The sequence below is a fragment of the Varroa destructor genome, unplaced genomic scaffold (genome assembly GCF_002443255.2).
Source record: "Varroa destructor unplaced genomic scaffold, Vdes_3.0 BEIS01000005.1, whole genome shotgun sequence".
NCBI classification, from domain to species: Eukaryota; Metazoa; Arthropoda; class Arachnida; order Mesostigmata; family Varroidae; genus Varroa; species Varroa destructor.
Genome location: NW_019211458.1, coordinates 11670704 through 11686997, shown reverse-complemented (window position 1 = coordinate 11686997; position 16294 = coordinate 11670704). Strand labels below are relative to the sequence as shown.

The following is a 16294-nucleotide window of genomic DNA, read 5'->3' as shown; positions in this document are numbered from 1 at the left end:
GCGATTGTCGATTATTGTACTATACTTACAGTATGTGCGTTTTTATATGAATATATCCTAATTTCGACATTTCTCTGTACTAAATTGTTTCAAGAATTTTGTTTTAGAGTTGTTCAAGGTAGGTCCCGTTACGATGGAAAGAAAGCTTTTCCGTATTTTTGTAAATCAAATATTTATATTTGATTTTCGTTCCGAATTCAGATTTTCGGCCAGTTTAGCGAGATGTCCCTGTTTAGGCAAAAGTTGCTGTTCGATGAAAAAGAAGGAAATCGATTTCAAAGATGTTGGCATTAACCTATCAAAAGCCATATTATCCAATAGTCTGATGCTCCTAAAGAACAGTCATGGGATTATCTTGTTTTGATCCTTCCCAGCAATAATCAAATTTGTCTAATCGACGTATAGAAAGAGCGTTTATGGGCTTCTCACACCCGAACGCTTGCATCTTCTCTCTGTTTGGTGAATTATCCAAGCGTAAGACAATAATAGCTGTATTGTGCGACTGAATCTTTTTGACCCTGCGATTAAACGTACGTTTTACATGTATTTCTAAGCCGAAAAAGGCTGTTATATACCCATATAAAAAGTGCTCTACAGTATCTACATTCTAATTAAAAATTAGTACTCTCGCGACCTAAACTTAGCGGATGGTGTAAAGTATATAAGTTTACCCTACTATTAGAATAGATAATATATGTAAGCTAGGAACATTAAGCTTTGAGGCACATATAGTATGAAATATGAAACACAGAATAAAAGTGCTTTATTTATTTATTTATTAAATTGCATTAGTCATTGGGTCATAGGTGCACCTCTTGAACAACATCTGCTTTTTTCAATAACATCTGCGCTTTCAGAGATTCGATTGAACTGGGCTGTGAACGTTCATTATTGTCTTATGCCTCTTGTATTTGAATGCACGCTGCCCAAAATGCAGCTCAAGTCAATTGTTCTAAACAGAGGCAGATATAAAATGTAAGTGTTCGGTTTTCTCTTGTTAAATTGAAAAAATCGACTCATTAATTGCTTACATATTAAATATTTGAAATAATACAAAAAGATGCTATTGAATATCTCTTATCTTTTGCCTTCCTTTTCTTGCAGTGTTGAGACTGTCATTTCGTTGTAATTCAAATAATGTGACCTCAAAATTGATATGTAACATAATGGGGGCAGATGTGGCCACGTCTCGATAGTATATATTGAAAAAATAGACAAAATATAGCATCCCACATATAATTAATCGTCTTCCATCTTAATATTATTGAAATAAGCAAAATAGGAGCTTTGTGTGGGTGAGTAAGCGATGATGACCGCACTACTATCGTTGTCACTTGGTCGGAAGCTTTGATGAGGCTATCGGTTTCATTTGGGCATATGGTGAGGTTTTGTTTTGTCAGAAGTTTTTCAACCAACGCGAGGCACCCCTGCCATTGCTAGTTCGCTATTATTCTTGAACTGTATTTTTTGCGTCCGTAATGCGCTATTTAATTGTAAGAATTGCTACAAAAAGACAGCGACGAAGTATGTGTCATAAATGGTCGCTTCGGGTCAACAATGCAGGGGAGCAAAAAGCGTATACAGTAATCCAATGTTTTGTCGACATAACCATGTCGGACACGGAATAGCAGAAAGCCAGGCGGCGTGACTGATACTCGAATAGGCCGAGATGGAGAGTTTCACAGTGTAGCTTTTGCCTTAAAACGCTGGTTTAGCTGAACTTCCATTAGCACATGAATGACATCTTGAGACAAGATTTGAATATGCTCGACTAGGTCGAAATTTTGGCACCTAGTCAGCAATACTTATATATAATTGAAGCCCAAATACTTCGTACTAATAACGTAAGTAAACGAGCATTTGCAGACTCGGTTCGCGCCAGTTCTGTAAATTAGATATTTATGTTCAGAAAATATATGTTGATATGTGCTGTCCTACGCATTTATGCAGCTCATAAGTTTGCATAAGCAGATGAACGCGAGAGCGCAGGACTCGAGAAGGTCGACATTCGGAAGAGCTCACATACAGCCAGGACGTCACAGCTAAGAAATGAAATGGCCCTCTGCTGGTAAAGAAACTGGAAAAAGAAATACGATTAATAGTTTGTTTGAAGCATTTTTCTTATGTACAAAAATCTTCCATAACGTACAAGCACAATTAGATACAAAACTAAATATTGCTCAACTGTTAGTGACTTCAGCCGTACAAATATACCGAAAAATGTATTTTCAGACTATACAGAAGTCCATTTTAGTGGAAGTCGAATTCATAACATCAAAATCATACAACCTCTCATTTTTTTTCAATAGCCGACGCCGCTTGAAAACAAGGAGTAAGTTAGGACAGGCAAAGGCATATATATTGTGCAGTTGTCCACAAGTGCTAGATAGCATTGCGTTTTTCTTCGTATCTAGGCGGCCATTTGCAAGTGCTAGAGGTGGCAGCATAATGCACAGACTGAGCACGACCCTGAGTTCTACGAGTAGCTCGTGACGGCATTCTCTTCTAGGTGAGTTAATAGATAAAGCAGGAATATATTTTTACCAGAAACAATTCCTACGAAAGGTGCGTAGCCCGTAGAGGTACTTGACATGTTTCATGCATCCCTGAGAGTATCAAAAATTAGCTTGGCAAATACGTAGCTCTGAAGTTCTCTCCAATATTTCGAAACCCTGCCCAGCATCATTGTAAGATCGTCGTATCATTGTAAGATCTGTCTAGCAGTGCCTAATTTGGATCCTTATTTGACATATTCTTGTAATTCTTAAATATACGCATCGCTAGGAAGTATCATAATCATCTGCGCAGTAGCCGACTCTTAAATACGCTTGAACGAAGGTGGCTCCCACTGAGCATACTAATAACGCTGACGCCTTGGGAAAACAGTCCGACTATTGCAGCGTAATAAAGCTACAACTAATTACCAGCGACTCTCTTTCAGTTCGTGCTACCAATAAAAATTTCCACTGTCTCATTTTACATTAACGTCATTACGTGTCGTTGTTGGCTAATGTTAGTGCAGAAAATGATTTGCCGTTTTTTTAGCTACTATATTCCTCGTTATTATTATTATATGTTAGTTTATTTAATGAATGCTGCTAGATCTTACCTACGTTCATCACTCATTAGAAATGTTTATTCGAACCGAATAAGATATATTATGCTATCAGTAAGACTAATTGGCTAACTATAGTGAGCGATAATGGCGACAGATGACGCGTCACGTAACGTAAATACATCAAACGTAACGCTTAATGTCCTCCTCGCAATGGCTAAACAGCAACAACAGTTCAATTTAGTACGCAAAATTTCCGAAAAAATTGTCTAAACAAACCGTGAATAAAATGGATTTACTGTTTTATTGCTACACACTCGGCCATAGTGAGCAGCCAACGCTGAGTCGTCTGACCAATAAACTTTTTCGCCGGGATATGCTTGTTGACAAGTTCGAATGGCGCAAAGATGAAAGAAGGTGCGATGTGTGCCTTGGATTTAATGGACAGCTGCTTCCGGTCGAAATGGTTCTTTTCTGTTGTACAGATTCGTCGGGAACAACGACGGTGTGAAAAGTCTATTGGGTAAATCACACAGCGACTGGTGTTGCACTTGTGCTTTGACTACTTGCTTGCTCAGCAGTGTTCCAGATCTTTTGTGGATATATTTTTCACTGCTGTAATACATTTTACGTGGAAATTGAAGAGTACAGAATAAGGAAGAAAACGATTAGTGTAGAAAGCAGCGCAGTGTTTGTGTAGGGTCTTGGTTTATACATCAGTAATGTTCATATTCCTAATATGACTATACTTTTTTGTGTTGAGCCAAATATGGACCTCTGTTGGACGTTCGCGTGCGCGTGTTACTGAGAGACATTGGCGCTAGTGATCACCGAGAGGTCATAGTGGCTTTCGACGATGAAAAAGGATTATAGAAAATGCTGTATACGGACATCCCGAGTTCAAGTCACTCCGTCCAAAAACCTTATTTGTTATTGAAAATAATACGATGAATTGGCCTGACACACTCTCTGCAGGAGCAAACCGATCCTGGTGGGATCAGCTTCTAAAACTCCTAGCCATATGAAGTAAGTCGATATTCAATTGAAGAAATGATGTATGTTAGTAAACATTGAAATGAATCGGTTTGAGAAAAGTGACAAAACCACTTCAACCACTTTTTTCTTGTGATCGTATTAGAATAAATAAATAGTAGGGTATTGGGAATTGAAACTTATCAACTAATTAACCCTGTTTGCCCCTCAAGCTTGCAAATCAGTCCTGAGCACACAAAACAAACCCATGGCACTTCAAATGTGCAGGTGAGAGTTCAACCATAGGCTAAATTCGCATGTAAGCAACGGAAACGAAAACCTTCGTGCGCCGATTGGTCAACACACACAAATTCCCATCGGGTAGTGCTTGAATCTAGTCATGCATCTTTCATGCAGTCTATCTAGTCATGCAGTTTTCACGACCTACACATAATATTAGTCTCAGTTAATTGTATCGCATTGACTTTAGTCGTACCATTATAACGAACTACTATTTCCGAAGTTTTACGATTTAGCCTAAATACCACCGTCAGCTTGATGTTCTTTAGACAACAGCTAGTTATAGAACGTTTTACAGTTTGTAGTGCCACTAGCTAGGAAGGCACCAGTTTTTTAGATTAGACCAACTATGATGATTATATAGCCGCGATGGAGCTGACCCCAACTGTCAATAACTAACCTTGAACCTAACTAATTGAACCCCAGCATTGACTCTAATGTCATCTGGCGGTAGCAGCTAATCTCTCGAAACGCACTGTTTCTGCCTTAACGCAAACGACTGCCCGGATGATGTGAAAGATAGGGTCTGACTTTGTAATCGGTGGTTTTTATTCGAATTGCAGTAGCGTAAGTAATTTTTTTGCCCCACAAAATTAGGTAATTGATTTTCGATTTTTTTCTTTACTGAACTACAATCTTAATAGATTTTCTATGCTACATTGTGTTGTCTCTAGCTGTCGTTTCAATTAGCCATATATCAGTCACAAAGCTATAGAAATTAAATAGAATAAACTTACTGTGAATCGATTATAGGCAGGCACGCGATAATTAGTATAATATTGAACGATGCACCAGGCTCTAACACTAATGTGAAGTATCACATCACAAAATAAAGACGAAATCCACTGTGATATCTGTGTTTTGCATCATGTAATAATGTTTATTTATGTAACTAAATTACTAGGACTCTCTCTCATAGGACATCTCATGGGCAACTATCAAACAAGCTAGATGTATGTAGTGAGCACAGTATCCATAACGGAGTATAGAAGACATAATAACTGATTTATTTTTTGCAAACATAGAGGAAAGGTATAGATGAATTTCTAATGACAATAAGCCCGACATAGCAAAACGCGTAGGCAGTGATTAATAAGGGCTATTTTTACAACATAACCAAAAGCTATATGCTCGAGTACTGCCTTATTGTAAAGTGATATTTCTTTCTTAGTGAAGAAAACAGCCGATTTTATTAGACTTAACAGCAATGACGTTTATTATGTTTGTGTTTTTACGTACGTTGAACATTTTATTTTGATTTTATGTGTATTTGTTTTTTAGCCAAGACTACGAGGCATATGCACTCAGTGGGTAGTGAAGGGATCTATAGGTAGGCCTGCAGACTTTGGATCAGATAGATGCCTGTTTCGCTTTGAACAAGTAGCCTTTCATACAGTAATTCATTGATACTGGACGTGCCTGGCACCTCCAAAATGTCGGATTATATCCGAGAGTAAAGAAGAGTTCGCGCACATTCATTGGTTTTTTGAAGCTTGCAATTATGCGTTCCGAAGAATGTTACACATCGCTTGTTAATTTAAAGTTCACATTTTCGAATACTTTTAATGAAGTTCTTTGTCTAAGGAATTCAAATACATACCATCCAAATCCGCTCCGATCAATATACGTTCAACACTTGTCTAGGGAATATCAATACATTTACTCCGCTCTCGAAAGTGAAGGCCGGCTAAATAGAAACATCGATACGGAGAGGTACAACATGGAGCAGTGCGTTCGATTAATGGTTGATCAATAGTTTCAACATCTGTGCTGTTTACGCATCCGGATGTTATAAATGACAGTTCATATTTTGTGTTTATCTTGCACGTAATGCGTATGTATTACACATCGTCGTCGTCGTCGTCGTCGTCGTAATTAACTTGCAATAGAAATTATCGCGGATCAGTTTGTTGCATCTCTCTACGGCACTGCGCGGTACGGCCAGTGTTTGCTGTTGTAGTAACAAGGCCTAGTAATGATAAAATGTCAGAGCGGATTGTCGACAATATTCATGTATATATATATAAAGATGGTTAGTACTCCAATCTAGTGCGTTACAGTACAACATACAAATAGTACGATAGCTGAGTAGCAATAGTCGTAGTAGCAATGGACCGTCCCACCGTTATCAACGACACGATGAGTCTAATGATTCGAAGTTGAGTGGGACGAGATAGCTAAATGACAAGTCATCATATAGACGAATGGTCGTTGTATTTATGTATATATCGGGTGCAAATGAATCTGCGTCTATAACACGTCGCATTTTTCTCGCAGCTCATATCATAATGATATTCATCGTTTATTACTATTTGCCAACAATATCTTGTGCACTCACGTACTCATCGTGGAACCGATCGACAACTATGGACAATTCGGGCCTGGTTTTCCTAGTAATGGCTATCTTAAGTGGGTAGTACATTGCTTATTACAACAACAAGCAGCTATTGATTTTCTTCGTTTTAATTGCTGGCTGAACGTGATCCGTAGAGATGGTTTCCGAGCAGCGGTAAGTCGAGCCAACACATTTGTTTCCTCTTTTCATTTTTCACCTACGTCAGCCAATCTACACTAGTTGAGTTTCCATGGGCCAAGAAAATCACAAGCGGCTATGACTTGCTGTCTAATTGGGAGATTCAGATAACTTTCGCAGCACTACTCATGTCCGATACATGGGAAACGATCGTTCCCAAACATTAATTGCGTTAGTGGGAACGTATTATTGGCTTGACTTAGCGAAGATCGATGGAAAAGTCATCATCTACAAGATTTCTGCGGTGCTTTTTCACGCATCATTTTTTTCATTTTCTCATTCTATTCTATTTGCTTTGATCGACTGCTTGACCTTGTCAATTCGTTCGTCAACAACTGGCTTTTCGTGAAACGATGGCATACTAACACCGCACCTAAACGCCACTTGTTGCTCGTTAAGTCTGCTTATCTCTGCCGCTCTCTTGTTCTCAACCATGAGTATGTCATATTGTAAGCACAGCTTTGCTTTAGCAACTTACTCTAGGTTTTAATTAATTCCATGTATCATAGGTATTGTTGTTAGTTAACGACATACGACGTGCGTATAGGACTGACTTCAGGTGGCATTTGTAGTTGTGTGTCTACTGACATTTGGCTTTGGGGCAACACTTTGCCCTATGGGCTGAATATCATGCGAGGTTGCCGAGGTACCCGTGAGATCAAAACCTTTCGGCTGGAGATGTAAAAATCACTAGGAGTTTCTAATAATGTCGCTACTTGTAAATTGGTATTGATTCGGATAATTTTATTTACAGGCTCCGCGCGTTCAGGACAGCGTAATTTATGGCAACAGCTGCGAATATAAAAACAACAATTTGCAAATAGAAATTGCATAATGCGTGTTTCAAGCACTTTTCCTTCTGCTGTTCCTTCTCCTTATTATAAACCTTATTTTTATAGATGTATTACACTAACGATATGTTATTTGTTAAGTACCTGTTTTTCCGAGGCCACTTTAATTAGTCGAGTTTACCAAGTTAGGTTTACGTACAATGATTGACTAATTGACGACAGCTTGCCAATACCGCATAATCTAGTAAACTGCACACAATTTTGTTTCTTGTTTGCTTCGTCAGCTGTTTGTGGCCCTGATAGGAAAAGACCCTTGCTGCTTTTTCCTGTACTTTATTCTTGGCTTGATCCATCTCTAACCGATATACATGCGACGATTGGGTGGGTCCCTCGCAGCTATAAATACAGAGACAACCGGACTGCTTTACTCTGAGAGTGAGTGTACCGTAATCTCTTGCACATCCTATTATATATCTATGTAACGCTTAACAATTATATATATATAGGCCTAGCATAGTCCATGCCGATATGTATGCTGTAGTCTGTATTCATGTGTTTCAGAGAAATATTTACGTATTGTGGATACTGTGTACGCGTTCGTACGAACATGACCCAACATACCTAAGTGTATACCCACGAAGAGATTCACATGGAGCTAACAATGAAAAGGATTGCCGCTGAGTATGTACATACACATGAATGTGAAGAAGTTCGAGAAACGACGAGACATTGATTTTCTACAATATAAAAAAGAAAAAAAAAAACAAGAAAAAAGAAAGAAAGCCAGGCTCTGTAGTATCAAACACAGTAATACAGTTTCCCCTTCTTCAAAAGTCAACGAGAGCTGACAACCTTTATTTGGTTGTATGTTGCTATGAATATATAATGGTCGTGACGATGGTTGTTTCACAATCTCTGTAAACTCTTTCGATATCCTCCTTGTTATCATTATATATGTGTGTACATCCCCCAATTGGTGTCATCCACCAGCGTTATAATATTTATTCAAACATTGTCACCTTTTGCATACTTGAAAATATCGATCGAGATATATTATTGTGTTCTCATTATCTATTATGCGAGCATGTATTGATTGCTATGATCAGCAAAACTGCAACAGAAATGTCACGGAAACGAATCATGGCATGGATAAGCCATCGGCCACACGTTAAAACTATGAATCACAAAGGAACGACTCGATATCGACTATGTGGTTGTTACCTCATTCACTCGAACCCAATGGCATTTATTTGTCAGTGACGATCAAAAGTTTTGCGAATAACTCACCAGGTGGCATGCAGACTTCGCATTATCTGTTGTATCATTCGTGTTGTATGGGCGCTTCCATGTACGTATACTAGAATACATTGCTGCTAATGATGAGAATATAGTAATAAGCGTTATTTTGGGAATTTATTACATATTCAATATATATAATGTAATAACTATAGTATCTTAACGATTTGTTATTCGCTAGGATGGTATAAGTAATGATGAAGCCAAAATTGATCTCGTTTGGCCGATGGTGCTTAGTCGTTCGTTCAATACATAGACGACACTGGAGGAGTGGTAATTTCGAAGCGGCTATTAATACATAGCATGGTTCTTTTCTCTACAATGTTATGCGGCATGTTGGCATAAATCAGGAGTTAATTTTTGGGTAAATCGATTTGACTGGTGATTGTTTACATATGGTTGTTTGATGCAGTACAGCGGCAAGGTCTGCGTCGCGCAACCTCAGCTGTCCGATTGATGATTGGCTTCGACGACGACGATGGTGATGATGATGATGATGATGATGATGATGATGATCAGAATGAGGAAGATATGAATCTGTGAGAACTGGTATGTGAGTGACGATAGCTTCCTGGAACTCTTTACGGTCTTCTTGGTTCGAGAATATTTGACAATTTTGATAGGGTCCTCTGATTGTCGATCACTTTCAAATTGCTGCAACAGGAGATTCACGGAGGATCGATTTACTGAATGCAATTCTAGGTCGGCGCGATTCATGACTTCTGATTTTATTATGTAAAAAAAAAAAAAAATGTCAGTTGATCCGCTCATTGATTCGTCTACTGCATATTGTTGTCTTCATAAAGCTACTTACCGTACGTAGTCAGCTACGACATCATTGTGATTAGCGGTTTTCGAGGCAGCCTGCGGGTGCGGATGCTCGATCCCCAGCCGCTGGCTTCTCGCGTACCGCAAATGTCGAAGCGTCTGACCAATCATGTGCATTTTCTCGAAATTCACCAACCCGTCGATATATGTCTTGTTCCCCAGATGGCAGAACGTCATATCCTTTAGCAGTAGCGGCATAAAGGGAATCTGCAAGGGAATTTATAGGAGGGATCATATCAACTGGAGTTGAGTATAACAGTACAGATTTCATAATGATAACGCGTGCAGGAGTATGACGAAAGCGTATAATACAACGACTCTGTAAAGTATTTCACATACGCATATCTACGAGCGGTATTTAGCGACATGTCGAAACGAGATTAGTTCCAATAGTTTTACAACTTCTTTAATATTCTGAAAATGTGATGCATCCGAAAATTTCACGAAGCTGAGATCTATCAAAAAACGACTCACCAGTGGTGGCTGAAGCTTTGCCACGGCAGAGCGATATCGTTTGTGGTTCCGTGAAGGATCGATTAAGTTTTCGAGATCTTCAAATGTGCGGCGTAGCTTAGATGGAAGACGCTCCCACGTCTGGCTGAGGCGGGAAACCGCCTGATTACCCAAACCCATAACGATTGCGAACAACGAATTCAGGTTTTGGTACTCGCGACAGCTAATAACAAATTAATATTTAGATCCGGATGCTTTTATGACGGTCCTAGTTAACGCATTCTATGCGAAGATTTACACACAAGCATTTCATGTTCGGTGTTCCTAGTCTGTTTCTATCGTTATACTCTCCGATTTGTTTCTAGGGGATGTTAGATCAAATTATTATTACTATAATTTAGATCTAAAATATTATCGTAGCACGTTCATCATGCAAAGTTGATCACTTACTGTTGGGCAATCTTGATGAACTTCTTTAACAGCTGTACTCTTCTCGAAAGGGAATTGGCTTGACACATCTCCGTTACGACCCAGAATTGAACTATGTTAAATCTTCGTTGGAACATGTCTAGATTGGACATGCCTCGCCGAAACTGGTTTCTACCAAACACTTGATAGATTAGTTCATACTAAAAAAGTAGAAAATAAACGTCAAGTTATTATAAATGTGTTTACTTATTACATCTACGCGAGACTTGCCAAGCAGAAGAACGACATTATTATGCAATAATCATTTCTTACTTAAGGCTTACTTACCTCGTGGACAGTAGTGAAAAGCTTCCATTCATAAACGGCCATATGGTAGGCGATATCTTGAGAACTCAGTGACTCCAAGATATTTGCCGTCCCGTCTACAAATGGGTTCTGCTCTGCGACTGGTGTCTGTTTAGAAGTAAAATAAATAATTATGCATGTCATATTAAATTATACAAGTTTAGTTCAGTTCTGCAGCAACGTAATCACAACCAACTGGTCCTATATGGCCATTCAAGTACCGTCTGACGCCTACATCGTTAATCTATTTTTACACGGTACATTAGTCGACAGATTTCTACAAGTAATCAATAACGGCAATACTGAGCAGAGAGTTCAATTACCTAGTAGCAGCAATAAGGGACCTTTATTTAAACTAAGGGCTCCTTTTTCCGATACAGTCCTTTTCTCAGTTAAGCTGCTGTCCTGCTTATTTTTGTCGTCGGAGGAGTCGAAAAGATCCTACGGATCAGTTTATACGAGTCTAGAAAACAGCTGAAGTAACTTACAAGTGAATCGAGGTGCTCAATGGGCACAATGAAGAGTCGTCCATTTATCGATAGTCCGGTGGCAACGGATACTTCGGCTTCGTTGAAAGGCAACCGTTCACCTGTACTCTTCACCTCGACGAGAATCGTTTCGTCAGCTGGCATAGTTGTTTTCTCGGTAGCTGAACGTTTAATTTGGTCAGCTGTCGCGATTATGGGTGTTTTTAGCGTCACGTACGTATGATCTGCACAATATACTCGAAAAATAACTAGAATGCAATTAATCACAAACAAACAATAACATAAGCATAATTTATTAGATCTCAGTAAGGCTCTGAACAGAAGTTATCGACGGGCGGAAAATTCTTGCTAACATGCGAAATCGCGGCAAATTACTCACAAGTAAAATGTTCAACACAAACAGCACAACATACCAAGTGAAGAACTTACTTTCATCATTTTCTTTGAAGGGTCGTATGTTTTGTAGATCGTGCAGTGCTCCGTTGCCTCCTGAAGTACTGTTGCCCACCCCACTGTTCGAGTTGTTGGCCTGAGTGCTACCGGACCCATTCGGACCGGTTGGGGTATCATCGGTTGTAGTACTTCCCGACGAAAGGTGCCGAATTTGACCGTAAGCGTCCACCTTCCACTTCTGGCCACTTGTCTGGCTCGGATCCGTGCGATACCTTAAGTATGTCGCAGCACACACAAAGCGTGCATATAGATGACGTGAGTAATCGACAAACTGGTACCCACTCTTTGCTATTTACAAAAAATTGATAGTCGTTGCAAGTAAACTCTTTTCTATAAGGATGACGGTGGCTTACCTGTAGCTACCTTCGTTTTTTGTCCATCACACAACTACGTTTAATGTCGAATCAACCCTAGGTGGTCCGGATGTTTACATAATCATACGCATAAAATTCATTTGACCTTTGAAGAAGGCGAGCATTTTTCCTCAGGCAAAAAAATTAACTCCTTAAATTTCGGTTTATGGAAACATTTTAAACCGCTTGCTTAACTTACTTGTTGACGATATCGAATAGTCGTTGCACGATAGCCTTTTGGTCGATGAGATAGTGTCCGGGGTACCGAATCTGGTCTTCTTCAATAGCCCCAGACAGTTCCTCGAGAAAGCCCTGAACAACAGGGTCCTGATAGAATGGCTCTCGCACGACCCCAGCCCACGCTGCTGTAAAGTGGACAACGCGGCGTTTTGATGACAGAATAAACTCACGATCCTAAAAACAGAAAACGGCCGGTGAAGTAAGCGCGTGTCTAGCATTTAGCACAAAATGACAAAAGAACTACGAATATACCGATGAATTACTTTCCAGCAAGGGTTAGCGCTGAAAATTAACGAAATATGTTCTGCTAACTCAAGCGAGATTACTTTGTTTAACGACTTGGCAGGCGAAACTGGAAAAAACTTAATTTTCTAGAGCAGTGTTCATCGAATGCAGTTCGTAGACAAGTGATCTTCATTATAGACATTGCGATCTAGACAGATATTTGAGGACATATTGTTGGACAGTTAAATGTTATTTATATATAAATGGTAGAATACCTGTCGTTGATTCACTGAGTCAAGTCTGTAATGTTTCATAAGTTCAGGGCAAAGTTCATGCGACGGCATGAAAATGACGTGGGTGAGTAGAAAATCTTCAAGGAATGAGTCTGCGCCAGTTGTACTGCCTCCTAGAGACCAAAGCACTGTAAATGATAGTATCGATAAAATCACAACAAAAGTAGATTAAACATATTATATACAAATTACGGAAATACGTAAAATGAGTTTAAAAGATCCGAAATATTTCGACGAGATACCTATCCTCTGTGGAAATATGTAATGTCTTTTTTTACCTTGATGTTCGTCGCCACGCTCACCGATACGCGTCTCAAGGAGGTGTTCCAGCATTTTCTGGGGTGTACCGGCCATAACCGTGTACCTGTAAGGGTGACTCTAAGTATGAGTTCTACGGAATTAAAATTATCATTCTCTCTGCGTTTTTTATACTGAAATGTCTAGTGGACCTTCTAAAGAAAATGACAAAAACGCAAAGCGAAATAAGTCTAGCCTCTGACGTAAGTCGATCTTCTTCCGGATCTTAATATAATATGTATTAGGTCTTCTTTATTGATGAAATACTTAAATATGTTGGCAGTACATCGCGAATGTGTGAGACTTCACATATGACTGGTTGGATAAGAACGCTTTATTGCTCATACATTCAGGGGCCCATCACCGTACTAGAATGAAAAACAATTATAGTAACAAATAAATAATTTAAAACAATAAGTTGTCGCCAATAATCGTCATTCGAATAACCGAAAGTACATTGGGATTCAGTCAAAGGAATTGAATTTACTCTAATTAAATGCTGCCGTCATCCTGTTTTTCGTTTACGACGTTTGTACCGCAACACGATCATGGACGACGTTAACCTAGTGGATTATCTTTTTTTTTTTTCACACGAACGTTACGTGTATCGGTCCTTGTCGTTCCCCCTGCCCCATTTATCATGTCGCCACCGTCCGAACTCTGCTCAGGTACTTTCTTGTCAGTTACATCGTCAGTCAATGCCTCTAAAACCATGGCTAGTCATACCACTGTAGATATTTGTTCGCTACGCTGTATATCGGGAGAGAAAAATGACGACTAGATCCAGCAATAATAGCAGCAACATCGACCAACTAATAGAAGGACTATGAAGGCCATAACAGCGCGGCACATCACGCAAGTAGGCTATGCCCGTGTTACATCATGACAAGATGGCTTGAAAGGACTTCACTGAAAATCAATTCTGCGATGGTTTTAGTCAAGCATGTTTATTCCTGTCACGTGTACGAAGGCCACCATAAGCTTTAATATTACCAGACCTATCCACATTCATGCTGGCTTCTGAACCCGGTCTAGATACAGACGCTTTTTTTTTTTTTATAAAAAAGGAGTAAATTAAGGATGGAGTCATTGTCTAAATAATATTGATCCAAAGAAATATTAGATATATAAATAATATCTAAATAAGAATGTGATGATGGTAATTTAACAGTAGTCGATGCTGAAGCATACAAAGGTGACAACTTTATGATTGTCCAGTAATGCATGACTAAAATCGTTTATTCAATTTCCGGCTTGCTTTGAAAGGAAGCAACAAATCGTTTGGGACAACTCATAATGGCTCGTCCAAGTAACTGATCTCTGAGCTAGCAGCCCCGAACTTTACCCATAACACAAAATGACATACCGGACATATTGTTAGAAAATGTACAAATCTATTAAACATGATGCAAAGTTAACGATCATAGTTATTCCCGCATCTTCGTAACGATGTTTTACTAGAAATCATCTTACTTCATCTTCGGCTGTTGCTTGTACCTATCCCGGGAACTAACAAGCAAAGTCGAAACCGCTGTTTGATCAAAACGATTTCAGTTGTCACACTTAGCGCCATGTCAAAAATACTTCGTATTTCTCTGCTTTTTTTACTTCACAGACAACTGATTTTTCCTATTTACTCCCTTCACGCAACCAGTGTAAGAAGTCATAATTCCCAATAGCTAAGTTGTCTGTTATTATATCTATGGTTTCTATCTGGCGCCCTTAGCTCACTCTCGTCTTTCATTATAACGGATCACATTTGCTTTGCAACTTCCGTTAACGCACCCGTTATCAAGTAAAGCGCAATTTTCGATATTGTTTTTTGTGTTAAGATTTCCAGTAAATTTTCATGCACCACTTCGTCTTATCTCGCAACAAATTTCGCGCCTGTTGATTTCAGTTCTCGTTGACGGATGGCCTGCTGAAGTTGTAGACTACCATTGTAGCCGAAATGATGATAATTGCGGCGTTCTATCTTAGATAACGTTCATACGAGTTTCTCTAAAAGATGGTTACTGCTGATCTGACTTCCTTTTACTGGCCACTCGGCGTTAGATCTTTTTGCTAAAGTGTGACGCCTTGGCGAACAAAAGAAAAAGATTTCACTGCGAAAGACGACAGAAAGATTCAGTCGATGATTCAAATTATCTGTTAACTTGTAATTATTCCGTCAATTTGCGTTAATGTCGCTTTCGTTCGTCCGTAGTTCCATTTGGTGTCACAATTGATTTGTCTGACACAGCGATAAAGCAAAGAAAATGATGAAAATATACATCGGCGCTGAGATCGATTTGCTTTCAGTTCTATGTGAGCGCCGACGCGAAGTTTCCACGAAACTTCGAAAAACTTCGTTACAGGCTACATGGCAAGAGTGGACAACGACAGCGGGAAGGTGGCAGCTAACTACAAATGTTTTGCAGCCGATTAGAAGATGCCATGAGTTCTACGCTAGTGTCGCCAAAAACTAACTCTTGCGTTTAAATGTTGGTCTTTTTTTCTTTTAAATACTGGCAGCAATCACCGGCATTTGCATGTAGTCACTTCTGGCCTCCCTCAATCGAAATCAACAATCATTGCCGCCAAGGCGTTCTTTCGCCGCACGCTCATGTGGGTCGAGGATATAGAATCGATGGACCGAGCTGAAGTCGGTCTCTTTGCTCTTTTATTCCTTGTTTGATATTGTTCGTGAAATCGATTGTTACACGCAGTTCTTTCCTTGCTACTATTTTCCTTTGAAAAAAATCCCACTTCTTCCTTTACTACTATGCGTCACACGCGGGCGAATTGAAAGTGTAGAGGGTAGTTCCTGTTGCTTGAGTGTCCACTGCTATCCAAGTCAGTAAGCAAATATGAAATCCCCTTCCATTGGGGACACGTCCAGGGCAGCTAAAAGTGACAAGTTCACGACGAGATCCGAAACGCGATGCGGAAACCCGTCACGTG

At 39.4% G+C, this 16294-nt stretch overlaps 1 protein-coding gene and 1 long non-coding RNA gene across 20 annotated transcripts in view; one reads left to right on the top strand and one right to left on the bottom strand.

Moving 5' to 3' along the window:
• The first annotated feature begins 404 nt into the window (after positions 1-404).
• LOC111252030 (uncharacterized) overlaps positions 405-16294 on the top strand; it is a 46124-nt gene continuing 30234 nt past the window's right edge. The window contains exons 1-7 of one of the 7 annotated variants that reach the window (XR_015329301.1): positions 407-530; positions 858-975; positions 1951-2068; positions 2415-2509; positions 2942-4081; positions 7936-8086; positions 8213-9104. This is a non-coding gene — a long non-coding RNA (uncharacterized LOC111252030). Of the gene's footprint in view, positions 531-857; positions 2069-2414; positions 2510-2941; positions 4082-7935; positions 8087-8212; positions 9105-9359; positions 10895-16294 lie in introns of those variants that run through there. The other 6 variants (XR_015329299.1, XR_015329302.1, XR_015329300.1 and 3 more) reach the window with 6 other exon arrangements.
• The window catches only part of Epac (Exchange protein directly activated by cAMP), a 207958-nt gene continuing 196837 nt past the window's right edge, over positions 5174-16294 (bottom strand). For all 13 annotated transcript variants that reach the window (XM_086991409.1, XM_086991410.1, XM_086991408.1 and 10 more), the window contains 10 exons: positions 13333-13418; positions 13037-13182; positions 12496-12710; positions 11920-12155; positions 11491-11738; positions 10985-11110; positions 10679-10857; positions 10250-10451; positions 9762-9982; positions 5174-9669 (listed from right to left, as the gene is read on the bottom strand). In XM_086991409.1, the coding sequence (XP_086847535.1) occupies positions 9594-9669; positions 9762-9982; positions 10250-10451; positions 10679-10857; positions 10985-11110; positions 11491-11738; positions 11920-12155; positions 12496-12710; positions 13037-13182; positions 13333-13418 (1735 nt within the window). In that variant the 3' untranslated portion in view covers positions 5174-9593. The remainder of the gene's footprint in view (positions 9670-9761; positions 9983-10249; positions 10452-10678; positions 10858-10984; positions 11111-11490; positions 11739-11919; positions 12156-12495; positions 12711-13036; positions 13183-13332; positions 13419-16294) is intronic.